Here is a 24,024-nt window from a genome sequence, read left to right as displayed (position 1 = left end):
TTGGCCAAGTGCTCATAGAATATGTGTAGGCTGCTTTCCGATTTTCAAGTACAAAGTGTGGTCAAAGATTTCAGTCAATGTATTAATAGTTAGGTAGATTAACAATTTCATACATTAAAAAAAATGTTCTATTATGTTCATACAATACATTGTCCATTCATCTGTATATTTTGCTTTCAAAATCAAAAAGTTCTCTGTATGTGGTTGCATGTTATTACGTGCTTTTAACTATAATTTAGATGTGTAAATTCTCTTAAAAAATAAAATTCAGTTTCAGCAGTATTTTCAACAAAACTTTAAATTGTACATTAGTATATATGTCAATATTCTTACACATTTTTAAGTTTATCAAAATAGTTTATTTTGGTCAACTTCAAAATAAAACTTAAGTAATTTTTTAAATGAAAGATAATAACGATGTAACTCTTCTGTTTGCCCATGCTACCAACAGAAGACTGAACTTGCTCGACCTGAATGGCCATATTGGATATCAACGTTAAGTTATATCTTCAGGCAGGTTGCTTTAATGCTTTTCCAAAAGAGCTGATCATGGTTTGTGCTATCCAATTTCGTTATGACTAAAGTCTGTAAGTTTGGGCCATGAAGGGTGCAGGGCAAACAGTAAATAGCATGTTTGCAAAAAAAATGTGTCAGCAACGAGGATAACCTGCAGTGTGCACAGCAGGTAGACTCTACAGAAGTTTTCAGAATTACTGTATAATTATGTTATTGTGTTTTAGTTAAGTTCTTTTAATATCGTTTTTCATTTTCCAACTTATTTTAGTGGATTCAAAGAGTAAATAAAACTCTAATATGGAGTTATTTTTGTCTTCTGGACAGTAACTGATGCATTCTTATCACCTTTGGTGAAACAGAAATGAGGTATAACAGAGTTTCCCAGCAACAAAAAAACATATATGACCGCTCATAGGATTTTATCAAACAAGCACATTCCTACTGTTCATAGCAAAACAATAATGAAAATCAGCTTAATTTTTAATTAAATACACAACTAATGTACAGTATTCTATTCATCAAATGATTTTTTTCCTTTTTTGCTTACTTTAAAATGTTAAAATTCAGATCAATAATGATGGACACCAAAGGCCTAGATTCCTTTAGGGATTATTTTTAAAAGAATAATTTCTAACACACTAATTTTGACAAATATCTTTTATGTGTTTTTTCTGTTCACTCCAGCATACCTCTCAAAATCTTAAGCAGCAGCCTTAATCCCAAAGGAGCATTTGAGCTGATGTGCTATCTCTTAGACAGCCTACAATTTTTCTTTCCAGTGCAGTTAAGCATGGAGACAGTGATTGTCTATGATTCCTGATTGGCTTATCCTCATTATGTCAACTTGCTGCAGTGAGACACTTTTTTTTTTTTGGAGGGCAGGTTTATATAACAAACGACATTGGCTTGCTGCAGTAGCCATAGGAAAATAAATGCAACAATGGTACATTCACTACACTACAATATTTTCTATATCTGTATGTAGATAATAAAACTGTCCACAAAAAATATTGATTTTTAAAAGAAGCATAAAAAACATCTTTTCCTCTGCCTTGAAACACTCTCAGAAAGCTAGAGATAACAGAATACGATACATGAAAGAAGTGACACAGAAATAAGCACAGTGAATTCTTCTCGAAGAGCTATAAATGTAAGCTATCTATATGTGGCAGAATGAAAAACATGTAATCTTCTGATTGCGTTGTCAGAAGCGATTTCTTTCTTGAAGTTAGGCCTAGCATTATAAATACAGTAAATGCTATCAGAATAAGTCCTCCAAAGACAATTAGGAAAAAAGAGCAGAAATAAAGAAAAAGCCTTTGAAATACCTGAAAAATAAATGGAGCACTGCTATAGATCATCACCAACATGAGCAAAGTTAAGTCTCTCCTTTTTGTACCTTGGTTAAAATATAAAAGAACATTACTCTCTTGCGACAACTGGAGCTAAGTAAAAGACTGCAAAAGCATACACAAGAGATGTGTTTTCTATTAATGGAATGAGTGAGCTGATTTTAATGGCCTTACCAGCCATTACTATATATTGCATTGGTAACAGTTGTGTATTCAAGGTTAGATTCAAAAGTCTTAATAAAACCCTTATGAATAATAAAATAAGTCATCATTTCCTAACAAACAATTATCTTTGTTCTACAATACAAATTCATAGTCATTCTGTTTTATACTGTATTTAGTAAGTTGATGTTGCCTGTCCTTAAGGAAGTTCAGGTTGTTGCTTGGGGTGGCATTTCTGGGTGAGCTGACACATTTTAACACTAGAATAACCAAAGCCTATGAAAAAACTCATAAATTCGGTCCACCTTAAATCCCTTCGCACCTCTCTGTCAGCATCTTTTGTCTTGTAAATGTGCCGATAAAGACAAGCAGCCTGCTATTCCATCCCCCCACCGCCGATGAAAGTACTCCCAACTCATGCCTTCACTATCTGGGAGTGAAGAGCTAGAGTATTAGAGTGGAAATAATAGAATGTTATTTGGAACACATGCATTTCCTGTGTGTTCCATTTCTACAATAATCTGTGTAAAAACATTGTTAAAACAGAAACTTTTTCATATTTTAGTAATAAATGACAGAATGTAGGCATAAACTATATAATGTGTGAAGCCTGAAGTCCAAAGATCAAATAAACACTTTCACAAAAGGTTCAAGGATAATACAACAGTTTCCGTGGCACATCGGTAAGAATTACTGACTTGTAATCAAGAGTTCCCCGGTTTGATCCTCACTGTCTCGTACATTTACCATTTTGAGTAGTGAGCTGCTCTTATTGTTAATATTATACAATAAACACATACATTTGGTTTGCGTCTGTAACAGCCAGTGTACATTTATAGTACTTGTAAAAGTTAGCTTTTTTTTCACTTTTATTCTCTCAGTCTCAATCACGATGCATACTACCTCACCCCCAGGATCTGAAGCTGTTAGTTATTATTTGAAACTGGGACTAACTGTAGATGTGAGTGGTGTTTTGAGACAATGGAACTGGACATTCTCCTATCTAGATGGATAAAAGCTGACACACAAACACTGGTGAATCTGCCTTATTCGTATCTCACTGCCACTTGATTTTTGTTTTATTCAGTTTTATTGAGTGTTCCTGCACCTCATGGTGCATAATGTCAGCTGCACTGACGAAAAAAAAACAGACATAGGTATATATGATATTTCAAATTATTCATTTTATGACCTATAAATACATTTCGGAAAACATTGTGGCACGGATGCAACACTATTCATATTATTCATATTAATTCGCAAAACATCTTGCGTTTGTAATCGGTAACCGGATGTTTTTTATTTTTTTCCTTAATCTTGCCAGTCTCCACATGTTGTTGTATGGTACTGTTTCTTTTCTACTCCACAATAGGCACAGGAAAGAATAGAACAAATAGGTCAGGTCCGCACTATATGCAATTATCAAATTCAAACCAAGGACCGTCCTTCCTACATTTACGACATGTGTACCTATTGCAATGTACACACTTCTCTCTATGCCTTGGTTCCTATTACATTGAAAGGGCACCTGACACTGACTCAGTTTATTTTTCTGGGGAAAGCGGCTGTCTTGGAACAGAAACTTGTTGAAGTTGCATTCTCCTTTTCTTTTTCCATCGTCTTTTCTAGTAAGAAGCGATGACGAAGTTCTTCTGCAAGGTGAGCAATGAACACTCTTCTTTTCTCAGTGGACACTGTGCATGTCCGCCAGGTCAAGCTTGTTATAGTACAAGCAACCAGCCACCTGCATGATCCTGCTCGCACTGAATCAGCTCATGCCTTCTGGGCCATGATATCAGCTTTCTGGGGTGGTCAGCTTGGGTAAAAGAAATTCTCCCCAGCACCCCAAAATGTTTTGCAAGGCCAACATGACATCTCAGAGCTATAGCAGTCATGCACAGAACTTTCATGCATGTGTACTGTAATATCATTGCAGAACTGCTTTGGGCATACGAATTACCACCCATTCAGTACTCTAGCCTATCATCCTGTATGAGTTTAAGAAAAAAAAAACTTGAAGTATTTTAATTTTTTCATTTTAGGGGTATATTAGCCAACAATAATGAGAATATTATGAGTACTGCCACCGGATATATGACCATCGCCGCATTGCTAATTTGCATGCATAATTAGCCATATGTTGGAGCTATAATCTAAAATAAGACTTAAAGGAGCTCTCCTTGAGAAAGAAAAATGTGTAACCCTGTGAAATAATTATAGTTAAAGGTTTACTGTTTGGAATGGAAAAAAGGGCAAAGCATCTGCACAGAGATCAGAAACACAAGACAAATGTGAAGCTGGTGCTGCAACCTCTAACAATGGGACAAGACATATATGTTTACATGTTTTTATATATATATATATATTGCTGATTTTTAACTTGTTGCAAGCTTGTGGTCATTTTTGTATTTTCCTTGTGGTTATTGTTCAGTTTGTGTCTAATGTTGTTCTAGACACAATGGTGCAGTGGTTAGCACTGCAGCCTCACAGCTCAGAACACATTTTTGGCCACAGTGATCAGTCCAACATAGTTGCCAGATGCATTCCTAAACCTCATGGGCACTTAAAATATAATTGAAATAGTATAAGCCACTCAAAGCTGGTTTAGTCCCCGTTGACTTTAATATGTTTAAAATGTCTGTGATTTCACCAGACTCATGCAGAACAAACTCCATAGGGTTCACTCTTCAGTATTCACAACATGTCTGATTTGAGGACCCAGAAAAGTGCCTCACCTTAATTTTAACATTAGGTATTTGTGGAAACGTGCATAAGGTATTTAAATCCTTCCCTTTCCTTTTTATCACCTTTGCAAATTATTTCATCAGTCCAAGAGGAGGGAAAAATGCATTTATTAAAATTGAAAAGTGCTACACTTTTCTTCCCTGGAACCAAATTCCGCCAGTTCATTTTAATGAAATGAGGCTCTTTAGCAAAGCTGTGTCATTCACAAATGAAAAAGTTGGGTAACAGACATGAGTGGAATGGACCAAAACATACAAGACCTTTGTAGTGGAAACTGGCTCTTTGAATAAGTTCACATTTCTCTAGTAAGGTGAAGAGCCAGGTCTCATTAAGAAGGCTGATACCAGACACATCCCTTTTTGTAGCATTGACTCTGTAAACAAAACTTTTTTGGCAGTGATGGGAATTGTAATAAGTTTGACTATTAACTCCAGGAGAGTTTATTCAATATTTTATGTAAAGTCAAAGTAAAGGGGTCTTAATGGATGCTGTTTAAGACCTAAGCAGTGTGTTATGTTTCAGCTAGGGTTTGTTCCCTGGCTTAGTTTTATTTTTCTTTGTGATATTTCTGCTGTCCTCACATTTTTTTTCATGTGTTTTTGTTATTATGTGATCTGTATTAATATTGTAATGAATACTTATTTAATATTAATATATAATGTGTTTTTGTTGGCCTATGCTCCATGTTTTCTGTGGGTGGAACCCCAAGAGCCGGGCCCACCTTTACATTACTGTTGAGGAGCGACCATAGCCTTTATAGTTTAGGCTTGCAAGTAGGTCTCTCAGACCTTCATTGAGAAGTTGTGGAGTGTTTATATTGCTGCAAATACTACAAGGTGATTCTAAAGGTGGGGCCCCAAGTTATGATATATTACTGTCTTAATAATAAAGCAATACAAACAAAATAAAGATCACAGTATTCCTGGATAAATGTACAAACAAGTGAGGCATGGCGCTCTTTTTGACTTATATGTGAATGACCTTGAGATCAGTGAAGGTTATTTCCAGTAAGATGGGGCAATTTGTCATACGTCAGCTCACAGCATGGCAAAAATGTAATAATTTTTTGTCAATCGGGTCATTTCAAAGGGACTACGACCAACTTTTTCCTCCGACCTGTCACCTCCGAACTTCTTCTGAACAAACCTTATACACTGGGACAATTACAGTGAAACATTGAATAGGAAATTGTTGCCATCACCCCTACATTGCTTGTGGATACCTTTGCCAATATGGAGCGCCTTGTCAATCTGTGTTTGCAAGAAGAAGGTGACCATTTTCAGCACTGAATGTGATTGAATCGTTTACAAATCTATTAAAGTATGAACTGTATTTATATTATTTCTATCACTTCATTAATACGTAACACATCATAACTCTTGGCCCCACCCATTAGAATCTCCTTATATTTGTATTTTCTGGTTTTGAAGATTTTTTTGCTCTTTTCTTTGATTCAGCCATGGGGCTACAGGTTGGACATGTTTGTCTTAAAATGCTTTTTAAGGGTTGCCATTTTTGGCTATACATTTTACCTTTTTCTTGTTAATCATTTTCTTTTTAAGATTATTTAGATAGATAGAATAAATAAACTTTGTTTTGTGTTTTGTGATTGGAAAGAGAATTATTGGTATATAGCATCAAGCACACACTGCTTCAGCCATGACCTATTTGAACTGCTCCCATACAGCAAACGCTTCACAGCCTTTCCTGTAGGGACATTGCGGTTCTAAAACAGTTTCATCCCAAGAACTATAAATGCAATCAATCAGTCCATCAAGTGCTCCTTGTAGAACTTTTTGTATTATATTTCACAACCTGAGCCACTTTATAAAGCGCATATTTACATATGATGACGATATCATTTTTAAGATGAAATGCAGCAAATTTTTTGGTCAGTGCAGGCCTATTAAGCCTGCCTTTTCACTTTGTGTGATGGCCTATTATGAGGTCAGACTCGGCACCTGCAGCAAATTCCAATTTTATGGTAGGATTACAAGTTGATGTTTTGGTGAGACCATTAGGTGTGACTTTAAGGTGGCCCAAAAGAGATTATGGTAAATGAGTCAACACCTTTGAAGGGCTAGGTGGAATGCTGCTCAGTCTATCAATCTGTTCTGAGTTTAACTGGGAAGCTGTCAAGAGGATGAAGGACGAACACTTCAAATCAGTATATTGTCCATCCAAGAAGAGGGCAGTCACAAAGTCATTGGTTGGGACTGGATCTATTTCTCTGAGTTTATAGCAGCCATTTAAATCTCTACAGTTGCAATAGACCCCACAATAAATGCTACAGTGAATATAGTGGGAATGTTTTGTTTGATGTCTCTTCACTGCTGGATGTATCAGCACTTGGGGTGGGAGTCTCTGTTTTGATAGTTAAATGTTAGTTTCAAAAAGAAGACTGCAGAATCTGTCCATGCCATGGAATATAGAACCAACATTTTGTCTTTGCAGATATTTTAAAGGTTATGGAGGTTTGACAGTTATCTTCATAAGTTTTTGATGGATTTAGAAAAAAAGCTTATGCTAAGCTAGTGGATGCATGAGATATCTAGGTGAAGTTGCTGCTCTGTATCTTTCAGTCCCAGAATTCTGAAGAACTGTGATTTGCATACACAGCATTAAGTTATATCCATTTAAAGTAGGTGAAGAACTTTGTCTTTATCTTTGTCTCCTCCTTAAGATTTTCATGTACAGGATATTAGTGCATAATTAAGGCTTGGAGACCATCTACTCTGAGCATTCAAGAGTTGTGTCTTTACTGTTTGAGAATGATTTTAGATTAGATTAGTTTGTAGCTGTACATCTTATCAGGGTGAATGGCTCTTCCAAATCTGAGATCATGACAACCTACTTAAAAAGAGTAGCTTGCCCTCTGGAGGTTTAGGGAGGAATTGAAGTTGCCCCATTTAGACAACTTGAAGGACCTCATGGTCCTTTTCACAACAGAGGACAGAGATGATTGTGAAATCGGCCAACGTTCTGGTGCTGAAGTAGTAATTTTAGAAATATTCTACCAAACTGTGAACCTTTCAACTTATTGACTAGTGCAAATCTCATTCCTCATATGTTGTAAAAGGATGCAACTTTAAGTATGAGTAGTTAAAATGAAGTTCCTGCACAGGATTGTTGGGAACACTTCCTATAGTAAAGTGAAGCTTGTTTTGTTAACATATTATATACACTAAATATATTATTTTGAGTTAAAGAGTTATAACATTAAGTTAGCCATAAAAAAAAGTTTTAAAAGGTTTTTTTTTTTTTGTTTTTTTTTTTTAAGCAGCCTCAACATAAGAGAAAGACTTTCTGAGCAAACAGGGAGCCTTGTATTTCTTTGTAAGAGAAAATGTGTAGTGTAATTCTGAGCTGTGGATATCAGTCCAATTTGCTGACAAAGACCTAAATCTGTGGACATGGCTTCCTCAGGGGATGAAGCTGTTCATGTATTAAAGACACACTGAATTACCAGCTTTGAGAAAGTTCAAAGCTATGATCTTGACTAACTGCTAAATAGCATTAAATCAAATGTTACTATTTTTTACAAAGTTAAATCTACGTTTCTTTGGGAGTTAAAGCCTTGGGAAGATTACATACAAAGATTGTTTTGGCATTGTTGTGCTCTGCTGTAACATTTGAAGGACAAATGGCTATAAGGCTGGGAGGAATAGGGCTCCATCACTTGTGAAATTCACTCGTCATCATCATAGATGTCTAATTGTTTTTTTCTTAAAAAATCTTAAGGTATTCACATTGATTTTGAATTCAGATACATTGTATTCTTTAAAAACATGTAGGGCAGTTACCATATATCACTGCACAATAAAGAAGAACCAAGACCAGAAATCTGTCAGGAGACTGTAGTAAATGTAATTGAATAGTAAAATTTATGAAAGAAACAGAAAGCTTACAATAACTGTGAATTGAAACTAGTCACTGAAACAACGAAACCCTAAAGATGTAAAACAAAATTAAATTACAGTACAGATTTATACACTGACTCACATAAATGTTTACCTTCACATAGACATAGCCAGATAATGACTACTGAAATTGTTAAAGAAAAAATTGTTTCTTTATTGGTGGTATTTTTATTTTTTATTTGTGCAATTTAACCACATATCCTAGTACATTCTGATGGAAAAAATGAATTTATTTTCCATCTTTATTACATTTCTTCAAAAAGACAAAACTGCCAAAGAATGGTTATTATTTTTGAATTTTCAAGATATACATCTCCAGACAATAAAAAGTCTAAACAGAATGGCGTTTAAGAGCTTGGCTGGACTGAAATCAATAACCACAGCATCATTTAAGGAGTAGCATTATACCTTTTACGTTTCCCACTATAAAGACAGCCCAGAACATTCTAGAAAAAACATCATTAGAGCTATTTGGAGTCTAAGGAGGCTAATGCTTTAGACACCATTGACCGCTTCATTCAATTTATCGTTAAATGTTCTGAAATTCTAGTAATGAATTAATCCATATAGTTTATAGGACACTGTTAACTGTTAAACATTATACATGATTTCAGCAACCTACATTGTAAATGCAAGTAGAAGTGGCAGGTTAATTCTCTTAATGAAATTTTTTTATTAAAAAAAAAACACAGTATAGTATGTGTTGTTTTTCAAGTCTTGATTTAAGACACACATTTGGTGGGAGCATCCGTATAGCTTTTGTGTATCCTACATATAAAATGGGTAACTAAAGAATAAAACAGTGTGCCTAGAGATGCTAAATCATGTATTTCAGCATTAAGAGCTTGAATAAAAATGACAACAAAAGAAAAATAATTAGAATCCATCGAGATTTAAATACAAATATAGGGAATCACAACTAAGAAAATTTATTAGATCCACAAGTTTTATAAAATATTCACAAAGGCAAAAATATGGCAACAACTACCTTGCTTTTTGGCAAAATTGTAAAGCAGTTAGATAAATAAAGACAACAAAATCAAATTCTCAGTCTGGTCTTAGACATTCTGCTAGAATCCACCAAAAAGAGTTTTAGGAGCAGACTACCTAAACATCAATATCACCAAAGAAGCCAAACAAGCAAATCAAAGTCATTCAAGAATGTACCACTTACGTAGAGAGTGCCACTCATCTTGTCGAATTGTCTTTGTTATGTTATAGGACAGATTTTTTGGAATTGTTGCTGAAGAGTAGTGGTACTTGATGTAGGAGCATCTTTCAATGGAACCTGTAGATAAAAATGAAAAAGTATTTTATATGTTATAGTGTTCAATTTTTCTAGTATTTTTGCAGCACATTCCTGATAAATTGACACAATTTCAGCAGTTTCATAGATCAATTTATTTAAAGCTATAAAATTAATTACAAGAATCAGTTTAAATGGGTATCTGAAAACAATTAACCTCCTTGGCATTAACCCGGACTCTAAGAATTCTGTGTAGTCAAGGTTAACCTCAAGTCAGACTCGGGGTGACGTGTAATGATCCGCTTTACAGTGTTAAGCCCGAACAACTCTTAGGACAGTATTCTACTGCCTCCTAGTGGATAAAATAAGATTGTGCTGCAAATATTTTTGTGTGCTTTGTCACTCGATAATAAATCAATATGGATGAGCCAGAAACTTCAACCAAAACACAATGGTGTGTAAATGAGAAGCTGTAAAGCCAGTTTTAGAACAAACTGAAACTGAACCATTAGTTGGAGCAAGTAGTGATGACAATTTCAATTCGTCAAAAGACATTGACATGGATTGTGAAAGTGATGCACATGGCACAGTATGACCAAACTGCCGTGATATGCCTGGTGAATTTAGTAGCCTAATGCTTCACTGTGGTGCAAGTATGTGTATGAAAAAAAGGCGAAATGAGGCCTATTCTAACAAGTTCAGGCACAAGGCACACTGAATGTCTCTATGACATTGGAATATCTGTATGAATGTCCAAACCCAAAATAGAGAAAACTTATACTGGTGGGACACATGGAAAGTGGAACACATACCTGCTAGCACTGTGGAGGCAATTCTCTGCTGCTAAAAGGAATAGGCCTAGGTATGTGGCCACTAGCATGCATCTGGAAGAGTGGGAATAGTGGGCATAAATGATCTCTGACTCCAAATGAGCGATGTGAGCAGAACCAATCCTGCGAATGTGCAGACATGAAATGCACGAGGCAGATGAGTGTGAGTGGGGTCACAAATAGTTGTAGAAGATCGGGTTGGTATTGAATCGACTCACAACTCCTGTTTAGGGACACACTGAGAAAACTTGAGTTGGGTACAGCGTGATTTCTGAGCCCAAATAGTTCCATATTTGTAAGGTGCTATGCTAAGGTCAGTTAACTTGGAAATATGTATAGCATGTTAAATACCACTTTTTCAAACATACTGCCTAATAAATAAATTAACACCAGATATAGAGCTATGCTGGTATATTTATTTAATCACAAGCACAACATAATTAAATTAGTGTAACAATTTATACAATTAGGTCATATACATAGAAGTTTATTAAACTTTACATAATAATCTTTTCTCTAGTGTGTTTATCCAAAACATGTACTTTTTGATATAAATCATTTCAGTGCACTTTTTAAAAATTTTCTAATATAATTGAAGAAATCTGGTACAATGTTAGTGTAATAACAATGCTTTCTTGCTTGCTTTCTCCACAAACAAAAATAATGAAATGTTTTTAGTGCTATAAAAAGGCTTTAAATTTTTTTTAATTCAAATTAAAAATTATATATATATATATATACACGAGGTGTGGCAGAAAAGTAATGAGACTGATTTTTTATTTACCAAAGTTTTTATTTTTTTCAAACATCAATGTTATCCCCTTCAAAGTAGTTCCCTTGGGCAGCTACACACCGATGGAGACGTTGTTCCCACTGTTGGTAGCAGCGCTGGAAGTCTTCAACCGGTATGGTCTTCAGCATGTCCATTACACTCTTTTGGATGTTTTCTAAAGTCCCGAAATGACGTCCTTTGAGGACATTTTTCAGTTTAGGAAAAAGGAAAAGTCACACGGACTGAGGTCAGGTGAATAAGGGGGCTGGGGAACCACAGGAATGAGTTTTTTCGATTGTCCTTCTGCTCAATTGTGAGGTTTTTTGGCACCATTTTGGCACAGACCTTTCGCATGTGCAAATGTTCAGTCAAAATTTGATGAACGGTAAATCTGTTCAAATTTAATTGTTCACTCAACATTCTTAATGATAAACGACGGCCTGATCTCACAAGAGTGTTCACACGTTCGATGTTTTCATTGGTTTTCGAAGTTGAAGGCCTCCCTAAAAAACTTGAGCTTGGGATAAAGAATGTTCCCCCATAGGCCTGTTTTAACTTTTTAAACGTCACACTTGCCGATTCTTCAAGCTTAACACAAAATTTAATGGCACAACGTTGCTGTAAATTCCGCTGTTCCATTTTGCGTGACGCACAACCAAAAACACAACTTCGCTAATAGCAGTCACAAAAATCACGTAGTTAACGGAAGGAGTTGAAACTCGCAGTGAGCTATGGGAAGGTACTGATACACGTGCTCTATCAAGGACAACAGCGCAGCGTTGCCAGATCGCTTGCAGTGTTGCCAGCCTCATTACTTTTGTGCCACACCTGTATATATATATATATATATATATATATATATATATATATATTCATGGCATTTGTAGTTTCAATCACAATCCAATTGTATGGGTGGTTAGGTAACGACCCATACAATCAGATTGTGATTCCGACTATGAATGCCATGAATGTAATTACCCCAATCTACATGCTGCCAAAAAAACAAACCACACATCGTGGCGCAACGTAGGAGGCTTCGCCGCTGACATCCAAGGTTCGATTCCCGAGAAGGGGTGTAGTGAGTGAGTATACATACATATACATATACACACAGTATATCTTTTGTGGATGAGGGTTGAATTTTGTTATTTATCTGCATTTTATTAATTTCATTAGAGTAAATAACAGCATCTATAAAGTTATTGTTATTTGTTTGACTGCGTGGAATGACATTGTAATGTTTTGGTTTTAGAAAATTAAATTAAATTAAGTCTCCATCAATCATAGTTGTTGGTATATATGCTGTATCTTCTTTCTGAAAATGTGAATTCTCGATTCCTTACTAACCACCTGTGTCTTTTAATCTAAAGAAGAAGGTGGATCATATCAATGTTAATTTACTGGATAATAAATACATAAATTTCCATTATGATTTTAAAAAATGGCTAGATCACAAATACAGGTGCAGCTTGTCAGAAAACAAGTCATTTGCAAAATGCACTTACAAAACTCAAGATGATGCAATCTAAATAAGCTATCAGGAGGAAAGTGAGCCATTTAAAGAGCTTGTGTTTATTTATTGCTATATTCAAAGACAGGGGTTGGTACACTTGTGGGTGACCATCTTGTAAAAATTAGAACTTGTGAGTATAACATTCTTTACACAGTAAACACCTACCCAGTATATGTTATGTTTAATTGTTTTACTTTTTTAAATGACATAAGCAACCCCAGAAATGTGCCACAGATTCACTGTCCCACAGATCTTCATTTCCTTGTCATTCCTAAATTACCCATTACCAAATTTCGGTATATGGCTTGATTTCAGCGTTATGAAGTCTAGTCTAAGCGTTGAGTTGTATTTCATCACTGATGAACTCACAATGGGTTTTCTCTTGGTTTCCTTCTTCTGATAAATTTAACTGATGCCCTTTCCAACATCACTTTCTGTCTTGAATTGGCTGCTCCTGGATGGACTACTGAGGTTAACATTATGAGCTCTATCAGCCTCCAAGCCTTTCTCAACAGTCTATTTGTCTTCCTCTTTCTTTTTCCACGATACAATAGCTGCCAGTGTGATGCTGAGCAGAACCATGACATTGTGCCATTCTTTCAGTATGTTCAATAAAAATTATGCTGTCAGCTAGTTTTGCTCTGACATCCAATACAATCCTCCTCTGCACCACTGGCTGTGTCTTGCCCGAACATTCAAGTAAAACCACTTTCAGAAACTGCGGATTTGACCTATTTCTTTGCGTAGGCTGCAAATTACAGGCATGCAAATTAAATACTATGAAGGTTATAAGTTGAAAGTGTTGATCTTTACTAAGAATTTAAATTGCTATCATTTCTGCCTGTGTTGTGACCTTAAAATACAGATATTCATATAAGTAAGTCTCTCTTTTATGAAGCATTTTGTTTCCTAAGTTTAGACCAAGCCATCCCATGCCAATGAAATTAATGTGACTGTTGAAAATCTCATTGTAAAAGCTGTTGGGGTTTCTGTCAGAGGCTTGCTATAAGAGTCAAATAATCTATTCAGAAACACTACCCACGGAAGTGCAGTCTTATTCTTTCTTACGTCAGTGTCAATTTTCTCATGCTGGTTAAAGTGTGTTCACTTATACACTCTCAATCATTACTCCCAGGGTTCCAAGTTTACTGTTTTCAAAGTGGAGTTTTGACCTCATTTTCACCCCAATTAGAAATGGCCAATTTGAGTTTCACAGTCTCACTGTAATCATCTTGCCAGCACAGGAAGACTGATGATAGATGGATGGCTTTCACTCCAATTTTCCACCTAGTGCACTTCAAAGCAAATCCAAGTAGTCCCTACAGGTTTTTTTCCTCCACCTAACTGTATGTGCCAGCTTGATGTAGCAAAACTGATTTATTTGTCTGTTTGTTTGCTAAGTAAAAGAGCCAATAGTATTAAAGAAATAACTGCTTGATTCACCTACGGCTGCATTGCCTATTTCTTCTCCAGTGAGCTGATGTTTCCAAATCTGTTAACTTTAAAAAGTTAAAGCTAATCCTTTATAATGAACTCATTTTGCTGAACACCAAAGCTCTTTGTGAAGAGATGCAGAATACAGACGTAACCGTTTTTAACCTTTTGATTTCTAATGAGGAAATGTTGGGAGCTGATCTTGCTTTTTATTGATGTAATAATGCTATATTCAACTTTCTCTACTACAATGAAGTACTGGAAACATAAGTTGCAATGTGGTTATATACATTTAAAAAGAAAACTTCTCTTAATGATGTCCTGATTTCACATGATCGTGATTAGAGTTGAACTCCGAGAAATAGATCCTACAGTAGAACAGTTGATGACTGGCCATTTAAATATAATGAGTCCATTGCTGAGGTTACATCACAACCTTAGCAGAGCTGCTGCTTTCCAGACTTACTGGAGCAAAAACTTGTAATTGCATACATCATATTCTTTTGAAGAAGAAATAAAACTTCTCCACAACAGATCTTTTTCCATGAGTGGATTCGTAACACAGTTTTTGTTATACCATTAGTTTACCTTTTGTTCAGTCTGACATTTTCTAGTAGTTTTCAACAGTATTTATATTAAACAGAAATTGAGTAATTAATGACAAGGAAAATCAATGGAAACTCTCCTCAATTTAAAAACAAGGGCGTGTTTGAAACTGGAGCTCTTTCTGTGCATGAATCAACTTTCGATTGACTTTTACTGCCATTCATACAGATTTCCACCATGTTATCTAACATGCATATCTTTAAAATGCAAGAGGAATCTTAAGTACCTAGGGAAATCCTACGCAAACTTCACACAGGGAAGCTGGATCCGCTAGGCTACAACAGTTTCCTGTGCAGCTGGATCCTGGACTTCCTGACAGAGAAAATCCTAGACAGTCTGGAAACACTGTCTCCAGTATCATCATGCTGCGCACCAGTGCCTCCTAAGGCTGTGTACTCACCCGGCTTCTGATCACTCTGCTTACTCATGATTGTACTGTGAATGGAACCTGGGCACAGACAGGCAGACATGTTGTTAATGCACAACCACATATTTATTTACAAATATTAACAAAGTTTAAGTGCACACAAACCCCCAAAGTCCTGGCCACACAATGCCTTATTCTCTTCGGGCCGCCTCCTTGCTTCCTCCAGCAAGCTCAGTCCTTCCTTCTCTCCCGACTCCAGCCCTGAATGAAGGGAGGCGGCCCCTTTTATCCACACCCGGATGTGCTCCAGGTGCTTCCCGGCAATCTTCCACCGACACGCCTCCATGTGGCAGAAGTGTCGCTGTATTCCCAGAAGCACTCCGGGTCTCGCTGCTTCTCTTCCCCCCAGCACTTCCTGGTGTGGCGGAAGTGCTGAGGTCCAGGGTCTTCAAGGCCTCGGGGCACCCCCTGGCGGTGACCACGGGCTCCTACAGGGATGGGCTTCCAAGCCCTCTACCCGTGGCCGCCAAAAGCACCAGGGTGGCAGCCCCCACGTGGTCCAAGGTGGGCGCATGCCCTCTTCCGGTCCTTCATGGCGTCCCGGCCGGGTCGTCGCCCCTGGCATCCCTGACAGTACCATCATTAAGTCTGCGGATGACATAACAGTGGTGGGGTTCATCAGCAATGGAGATGAGTCAGTTTACAGAATGGAGATACAACAATTGGTGGACTGGTCCAAGTGCAACAATCGGTCTCTTAATATGGATATGATGAAAGAGATGATTGTTTACTTCAGGAAGGCCCATGCTGTCTACATCCCACTGTACATTGAGAGCTCTGCGGTGGAACTCTTCTAGAGCACCATATTCCTTGGTGTGCACCTGGTAACTGACCATACATGATAAATTAATACCATCTCCATTGCCAGGAAGGCACAGCAGCATCTCCAATTCCTATGGTGACTGAAGAAGGCAAGACTACCTCCCTCCATTCTCATCACATTCTACAGGTGCACCATTGATAGCTTTCTAACCAGCTGCATCACTGTCTGGTTTGGGAACTGCGTGTCTCTGATAGTAAGGTCCTACAATGTACAGTGCACACTGCAGAAAAGATTGTTGGGTCCTCTCTGCCCTCCATTGAAGACATCTTTGTAAAGCTTTGCATTCACAAAGGTTACAGCATTGTGAAGGACCACTCCCATGGATTCTTTGTCCCACTTCCATCTGCAAGAAGGTGATATAGCATCTGAACCAGTTCTGACAGATTCTGGAGCAGCCCTTTGGCTGGCCAGACTCTGAACTTTGTGTTGCACCCCTGCCCTTAGATCTTTCCATGGTAGTGAATTTATATGTAGTACCTTTGCTACCCTTATTAATTCTGTTGTTTTTTTATTGTTAGTTTCACTGTTATTTATTTATTTATTTATTTATTTATTTATTTATTTATTTATTTATTACTATCTATTTCAAGTTATTACTATCTATTCACTTCTTGCTTATTTTTAATCATTTATTTATCTATTATAGTATAGTATAGTATATATAGTTCTTTACCTGTTTTGTACTGTCCTAGGTTATTTTATATATATATATGTTGCACCTTGGTCCTGGAGAGCGTTATTTTGTGCCCCTATATGTTGCAATACTGTGTATGGATAGTATGACAGTAAAGCTGCTTCACTTGATTTGGTTCTCACAAGTCTTGTAAAGCAACAGCTTTTGCCATTTCACTACCATCCTGCTGAAACGTGAGCTGTCCACTTTAAATTCTTTGAACTTAGACTACTAACTATGCACATTTTGATACCCGTTATGACTCTTGGTTACAGTGTCTGCAAGAAACTACCCATGATGCTTCCAAGTGGCTTACTAGTATCTGTCATGCAAGCTGTTGTTTACACAAAAACAGAGACATGTGGAATAAATTATCAAGTTTTAGAGATTTGGACATCGGGGCCTTCAAATCGTGACTTGTTGGACAATCTGGCAATCTTGTTGCTCTGAATGTGTTTTCCCCACAATTGTTTTAATGTTTTAGTATTTGCTTATATTGAGGTATTTACCAAAACTGGCTACTGTTGTTATCCTTGGCACAGACAGGTCACTCGAAAACAAGACCAGGCCGATGTTCAATAGTTGTTATCAAGAAAAAGAAATATTGATGATTTGTAATGGGAGAAGTCATATATCTGAACACTCCTGTCACATGAACCTTTTCTTCCTATGAGTCAGTAAATATATTTGGATAAGTGTGGTAGTATCAGTGTCTTGTCATTATAAATTCAATGTTGTTGATGTGAAGATCTTTGCAAAAAATGTTTAACAGGTTTTCAAGAGGACTGATTTTTCACAGTTATTTCTAATCTTGGCACAAATCATTTCATGTGTAAGGCTAATCTGAGACTGTGTAATGAAAACCTGCAATGCATTAAGTAATGTTAATTGCACTCAAGAATTTGATTCAAGAAATTAATTTTCAAATAAATCTTTTCATTTTAAAACAAAACTGATCTGTTTACTAAGTACTGCCTCATTCTCTGAAGCCATATACAGCAACATTTAGTTGTATACCACTTTATTATACACAAAGTACTTTATAGCACTGTGTATTATACAAGAATTAAAAGGAAATAATTACAGTGACAAAAAAGACTAAAAATAAATAGATAAAGTAAGTAAATAAGTTAACATACATCTAGTATACAAGACACAGAAACATAAGATATTGAAAACAGTGTGCCTGAGAACAACTTTAATTATTTTTAACTAAAACAGATTTTAGAACATCTCTCTATTATAAAAAGAAATCCTGGAAAGCAAAAGCAAGGCGACAATACTTGATCTTCTCAGAAGTTCTCGAAAGACATTTAAAAGACCCGCGAGACAAAAGAGACTTGCCACGGAGCGTCTCGCGGGGACCGTAAACATGAGACCTGGTGCCAAGAGACTGTCCCAGGGCCGTTTCGCGGGGACGTGGAACATGAGATTCTTACAAGACATGCCCTAATTACAACAGATATCATATAAGAGCACATCCATCAAAAAACAGTCAGTCGTGTAAAAGCACGTAGTGCACACAGATCTTGTGCTCTCAACACATATAAAGCGTATAAGGACAATATGGAGAATAGATACCGAAAGACGTTGGAGAGAAAAAAAGGCAGATAAGAGATTATGAAACCAGTAAAATTCAAAAGTATTGCAGCGTCCCAGCCAGGTTGCAGTCTTTTTGGTTTTAAGTGACTGTTCGGTCATTGAGGGAGGGCGGAGTACAGCACGAAAGACTGATAGCGGGGTATTGATTGATGCAGTAAGAGGGGGCGAGATGTGGGGGATGATGGATTGGAGAGGGTGCTAGAAAGTTGTGTTTGGGGTTACGACGTCAGCGATTGTTCAAGGAAAACTTTTGTGACACTTTATCATGTCAGTCGCTAACGTATCAAAAGACAGAAAAGACAGAAAAGATTGCATTACCGCAAAACAAAAGGTGATTAATCGTCAGAACCAGGTGTAATTGAGAAAAGAGCAGGTCAAATCGAGGTCAGAAATAAAAGGCAAGGAGTAGACAACAAAGTCTTTTCGCATTCGCATCATTCTTATGCACAAAACATGGATTTACACAATATTAGACCATACGCTATGAGAATCTGGGGTCCCGCAACAGTTAAAGCAATGACAAGTTGAATTTCAAAGAATACACAATTCGGTCAGGTGTATATTTATGATCACGGAGAAGCGATGCAAATTTTAACAGGCAAAAAAAAGGTAATGTATATATTCCGCGAATAACATTACACACCAAAGGAGATCGTGATATGCCATTCGTATTAAAATGTTTACAGTTTACTGTGAGAATAGCTTATGACAATCAATAAATCACAAGTACAAATATTAGAAAAAGTCGGATTATTTATTAGGGAAACAGAAACAATATTCACTCACTGGCAGTTATATGTTGCGTTGTCACAATGTGTCTCCAAAAAATATTGTTTTTAATGAAGCTTTAAAGTAAAAGTGCAAATAATGAAATTGAAACAATTCCACAGAAAAAAAAATTTAAATTGTATATCCTATATAGTATAGCCCCCTAGTATCTACATAACAAATTTGGCAAATGAGGGGAGACAATTCCATTTATCGAGTTTTTTTGTTTAGCTATGGCCAAGCTGTCCCAGTATCTCATCCAGCACTTCTTAAAGGTTGTCAAGGTATCTGCTTTAACTACATGTCCCGGTAGTTTGTTCCAGATACTCACAGCATTTTGTGTAAAGAAGTGCTTCCTGGCTTCAGTCTTAAATGTACTTTCCTTTAATTTCTGCTGGTGTCCTTGAGTACGTGATTCACCATCAAGTTGAAAGAATTCTGTAGGATCTACTTTATCAATGCCTTTGAGGATTTTGAAGAACTGGATTAGGGCCCCACTCAGTGTCCTCTGCTTGACACTAAACAGGTTGAATTCTTTGAGTCTATCAGAGTATGACATGTCCTTAAGTCCTGGGATACACTTAGTTGCTCTCCTTTGCACATCTTCAAGTGCAGCTATGTCTTTCTTGTAGTGTGATGATCAGAACTGCACACAGTACTCCAGATGTGGTCTCACTAATATGTTATATTGTCTAGGCAAAATGTCCCCCGATTTATATTCAACACTTTTTACGATATAACCCAACACTTTATTTGCCTTTTTAATTTCTTCTGCAAATGATTATTTTTTTTAAATATTTTTAACATTTTATTGAATTTATTAAGATCAAAAAACACTCAATACAAGCAAGTCAAGTTTCCAAAAATAGGTTTGAAACAAATCAACCCCCAACATGAAAAAGAGAGCTGCTTCTGCAAATTAGATGATGAAAATGTTGTGTTAACATAAATCTCTATATTTTTTTGAGAGGTTGCATCTTGTAGGACAGTGTCTCCCAACTTGTATTTATAAGTGACATTCCTGTTTCCCACATGTAGCACTTTGCACTTTTCTATATTAAACTGAATTTTCCATTTTGCCCATTTCTAAAGCTTGTCCGTGTGTTTTTAAATTCTTTTTTGCTGCAAAGTTTCTAATGATTATAATTTTAATAGGTAGTGTCTGATGCTATGGTCAGATGGCCACGAAGGAAAGGAAAACAAAATCTCCAATATATAAATTATTATGTAATTATTATTGTGGATTGCTACAGATGTGAAATCACCAGAACTAATTTACAGGGTTCAGTATTAAAGAGACAGTCCATTGTCAAATGTGTGTGTACGGAGTATCTCTTATGGAAACAAATTTTAAGGGTCCACCAGGCAAAGATCTGGGTATATCATAGTCACTTATATGGCTTAATTTTCCACTCTCTGACTTAAAAACTGTGATACAAAAGAGGAAGAATGGTAACCTCTCCCTTAAGACTGAATTCTTCTGGTTCTCTGATTCTTTCATTTGCCAAAGTATCAGACACATCAGTGTTGCCAAATGCTCTGCAACTAATTTCACAGATTTTTTTCCAGTTCTGTTCGCTATTAAATGATATTACCTTATGATAACACCTTTTACTTCTTGTTTTTGTTTCCTTTAACAATATCCATGAGGGAGAGTACAATGACATCTGTCTACATCATCTAAATAGGATTTAACTAGAATAAGTTGCATTTACACCACCACCATTGTGATGTCATGGCTCTTAAAATATTTGGCACATATGTCAGAAATAAGTTCAAGAAGAAAAAAACAAAGGAAAATAATTTCAAAAAGGAAAATATGAATTGGTCCAGCCCTTTAAGAATGAAATTCAGGGGAGTACCTGAATGAGTAGAATCTCATATTAGAAGTCTACTGTACTTCGCTGTTGTCTCCTCAGAATACATGAAGCCACATATGACTCCGAAACTAAAGCTTATGCCAGCCAACACATCACTCTCCTTCCTAAGTCATATTTAAAAAATGGTACTTCAAATAACTGGACACTAATATAAAAACAGTTGAGATGGATGTGGCATGAATGAGAAAGAGACACAGAGTGTGTGAGAGAGACAGGGAGAGAATGGGTCCGGATGAGGTATTGTTTGGTTTCCTCTATGAAAACATTTAACTTTATTTTTTTTTATCTAGCAACAAGCAGTTGCTGCTGACCTCAAAGTACTGGGTAACAATGGAGTGTATCCCATAAACAAACTGTGCTGAACTAATGACCTGTATTAGGCACCAGATTTTCTGAATGTAAATTGTTATGTTCATTCTTGAAATATTTACTTGTAATTATGAAGACATCATGCCACTATTGTCTTCATTTGTTTTTCTGTGTTTACTGCCATTATGTGTAGATGTTTTCATGGGAGCTGACATTTTGTGTTTCTGATCTCAATGATGCTGTGTGCCACGTGAAGCATTTCCCAAGTGTGACTTATGAGATCATGGTGGATAAGAGATAAATCATGGCTGTTCAGTATGATGATTTTACAAATTTCATTAATATTTTGGGGTGAAGGGGTTTACATGGGGGAGAATCCAAGTTTATTGTAGGTTTTCTTGTAAATGGGATCTAGAATAAGGATACTTTTTGTTCAAGTTATGTTTTGTATTTAAGATGTGATTTTGCTTTGCCATGGGTGACACCATTTTGTGATCCTGATGCCATGATGTATTGCATAGTTACTGGAGGAGTGCCACATGAAGTCACTGATGTCACACCATACAAGCCAACACTGCATGCTTAACGGCATCCAAGATTGTGAATTCACCTAAGACACTTTCTATACATTTTTTTTTATTATTTATTGAACTTATTAAAAGTATCTAAAATTCCAAACAATTAAATCAAATATAACAAAACTTAAATCAAATCAACCTCCCCCATGAGAAAGAGAGGAAAGCCAACAACCAGGGCAAAACTGTTAAAAGTAGTAAAAAGAGAAAGGAGTCTTTTCCCTCAATATAAATGCGTATTCGAATATGTTACTGATTAGGTCCTGCCAAGTTTTAAAAAAGTTTTGTACAAATCCTCTATGTGAGAATTTGATTTTTTCCAATTTCAAATAGTAAATAACATCAGTTACCCATTGACTTAAAAACTGGTGGGCTAGGATTCTTCCAGTTGAACAAGATAAGTCTGCGTGCCAATAGTGAAGTAAAGGCAATTATACTTTGTTTGTCCTTCTCCACTTGAAGCCCATCTGGGAGTACACCAAACACAGCTATTAATGGGTTAGGAGGGATTGTGACACCAAGGCTTTCTGAAATTCATTTAAAGTTTTTTGTCCAGAATGAGGTTAATTTGGTTCACACCCAAAACATGTGGCCCAGTGAAGCTGGGGCTCGATTGCAGCATTCGCAGGTTGGATCTTGCCTTCAAAATATTTTGGACAATTTTAAACAAGATAAATGTGCTTGATAAAAGATTTTAAGTTGAATAATTGAATGTTTTGTACATATAGTATGTGCACTTTCTATACATTTTTAGCGTGGTTTAAATTAAGTAGACCTTTTGACTCTGGGTTTTGTTTGCTGCTCTGATTTTGGAAAAAGATTTTCATTTCTTTCCTGGTTTTGTCCGCAGTATTTTTTCCTGGCTTAATGATTCATCTCCTGGTCTATTCATTTGTTTTGGGCTGCCATGTTTCTTGTTACGGGCAGTACACCAGTGTCATCAGCAAATTTGATGTCTCGCTGAGCAGCTGCTGTTCTGTACCTGTTTAAATAGCCATATCACACTTAGCAGTGCCTGTCATTTTCTTGTTTAGCCAGCCATCCACTGTGGAGGCAGCTATTTTTGTGCTCTTGCCTGTCCAGCAGAGCTGTGGTCCTGCGTGTCTCTAGCTGGCGGGCTGGGGAGCAGCTGTTTCATTACTGTTCTTTGTCAGCTGACTGACCCTTACACACGACAGCCACTCTTCACTAAAGCCAGCCAACCTGTTGGCTCCTCTGTATCATTCCGATATGTTTACTGCAGACCTTGGTTTACCCGCCTAGACCCAAATTTGGGTGTTATCCAAAGATTAAGACTCCTCAATTTTGTGAGATGTACTTCTAAATCTGACTCTTACTTGTCCCAAGTCTTAAATGCAGTGGTGCCCTTTGCATTTTTTTTTTTGTTTGTTTGTTTAATGCTGAGCCGCACTTTACTTTTCTCACTGAAATGAAACACCTGTTCCAGCATACTACAGTAAATACAAACTTTCCATTTTTCATATTTGTTTTTGCACAGGTGGATCAATCCAGGAATTCTGAAAAGTATACAAAAACAATTATTTGACTTGATATTTGACTTGATATTAAAAAGAGGTAACTACACAATATATGTATGGCTTTGAAATTAGGTGCAGCACAGCTAAGCTGACTAAGCTTAATCTTTTGTTTTTCTTATTTTCTGCTCTTTATTTTTTCTTCCTGAGTCCTCTTCCCCTAACCATTTAACCATTGAAGTGATCTGTTCAGTTTAATAATTTATATGACTTGTTTCAATACTGGGATTCGTAGTTCTGGAAATTTCAGACCATTGAATGAAATACATAGTATACATGCTTCTGCCACAGCATTAGTTTTTAGAGATTTGTTTGGCTTTACTTGTCTCCGTCATT

General features: G+C 36.5%; 1 protein-coding gene across 3 annotated transcripts in view; it reads right to left on the bottom strand.

Moving 5' to 3' along the window:
• tmem178b (transmembrane protein 178B) overlaps nt 1–24,024 on the bottom strand; it is a 716,562-nt gene that overhangs the window by 462,767 nt on the left and 229,771 nt on the right. For all 3 annotated transcript variants that reach the window (XM_039769470.1, XM_039769469.1, XM_039769471.1), the window contains exon 3: nt 9,870–9,983. In XM_039769470.1, the coding sequence (XP_039625404.1) occupies nt 9,870–9,983 (114 nt within the window). The remainder of the gene's footprint in view (nt 1–9,869; nt 9,984–24,024) is intronic.

Source organism: Polypterus senegalus, chromosome 11 (genome assembly GCF_016835505.1).
Source record: "Polypterus senegalus isolate Bchr_013 chromosome 11, ASM1683550v1, whole genome shotgun sequence".
Classification (NCBI taxonomy): domain Eukaryota; kingdom Metazoa; phylum Chordata; class Cladistia; order Polypteriformes; family Polypteridae; genus Polypterus; species Polypterus senegalus.
Note: the sequence above shows the minus strand (reverse complement) of the source record. Positions and strands in the feature narration are given on the sequence as shown.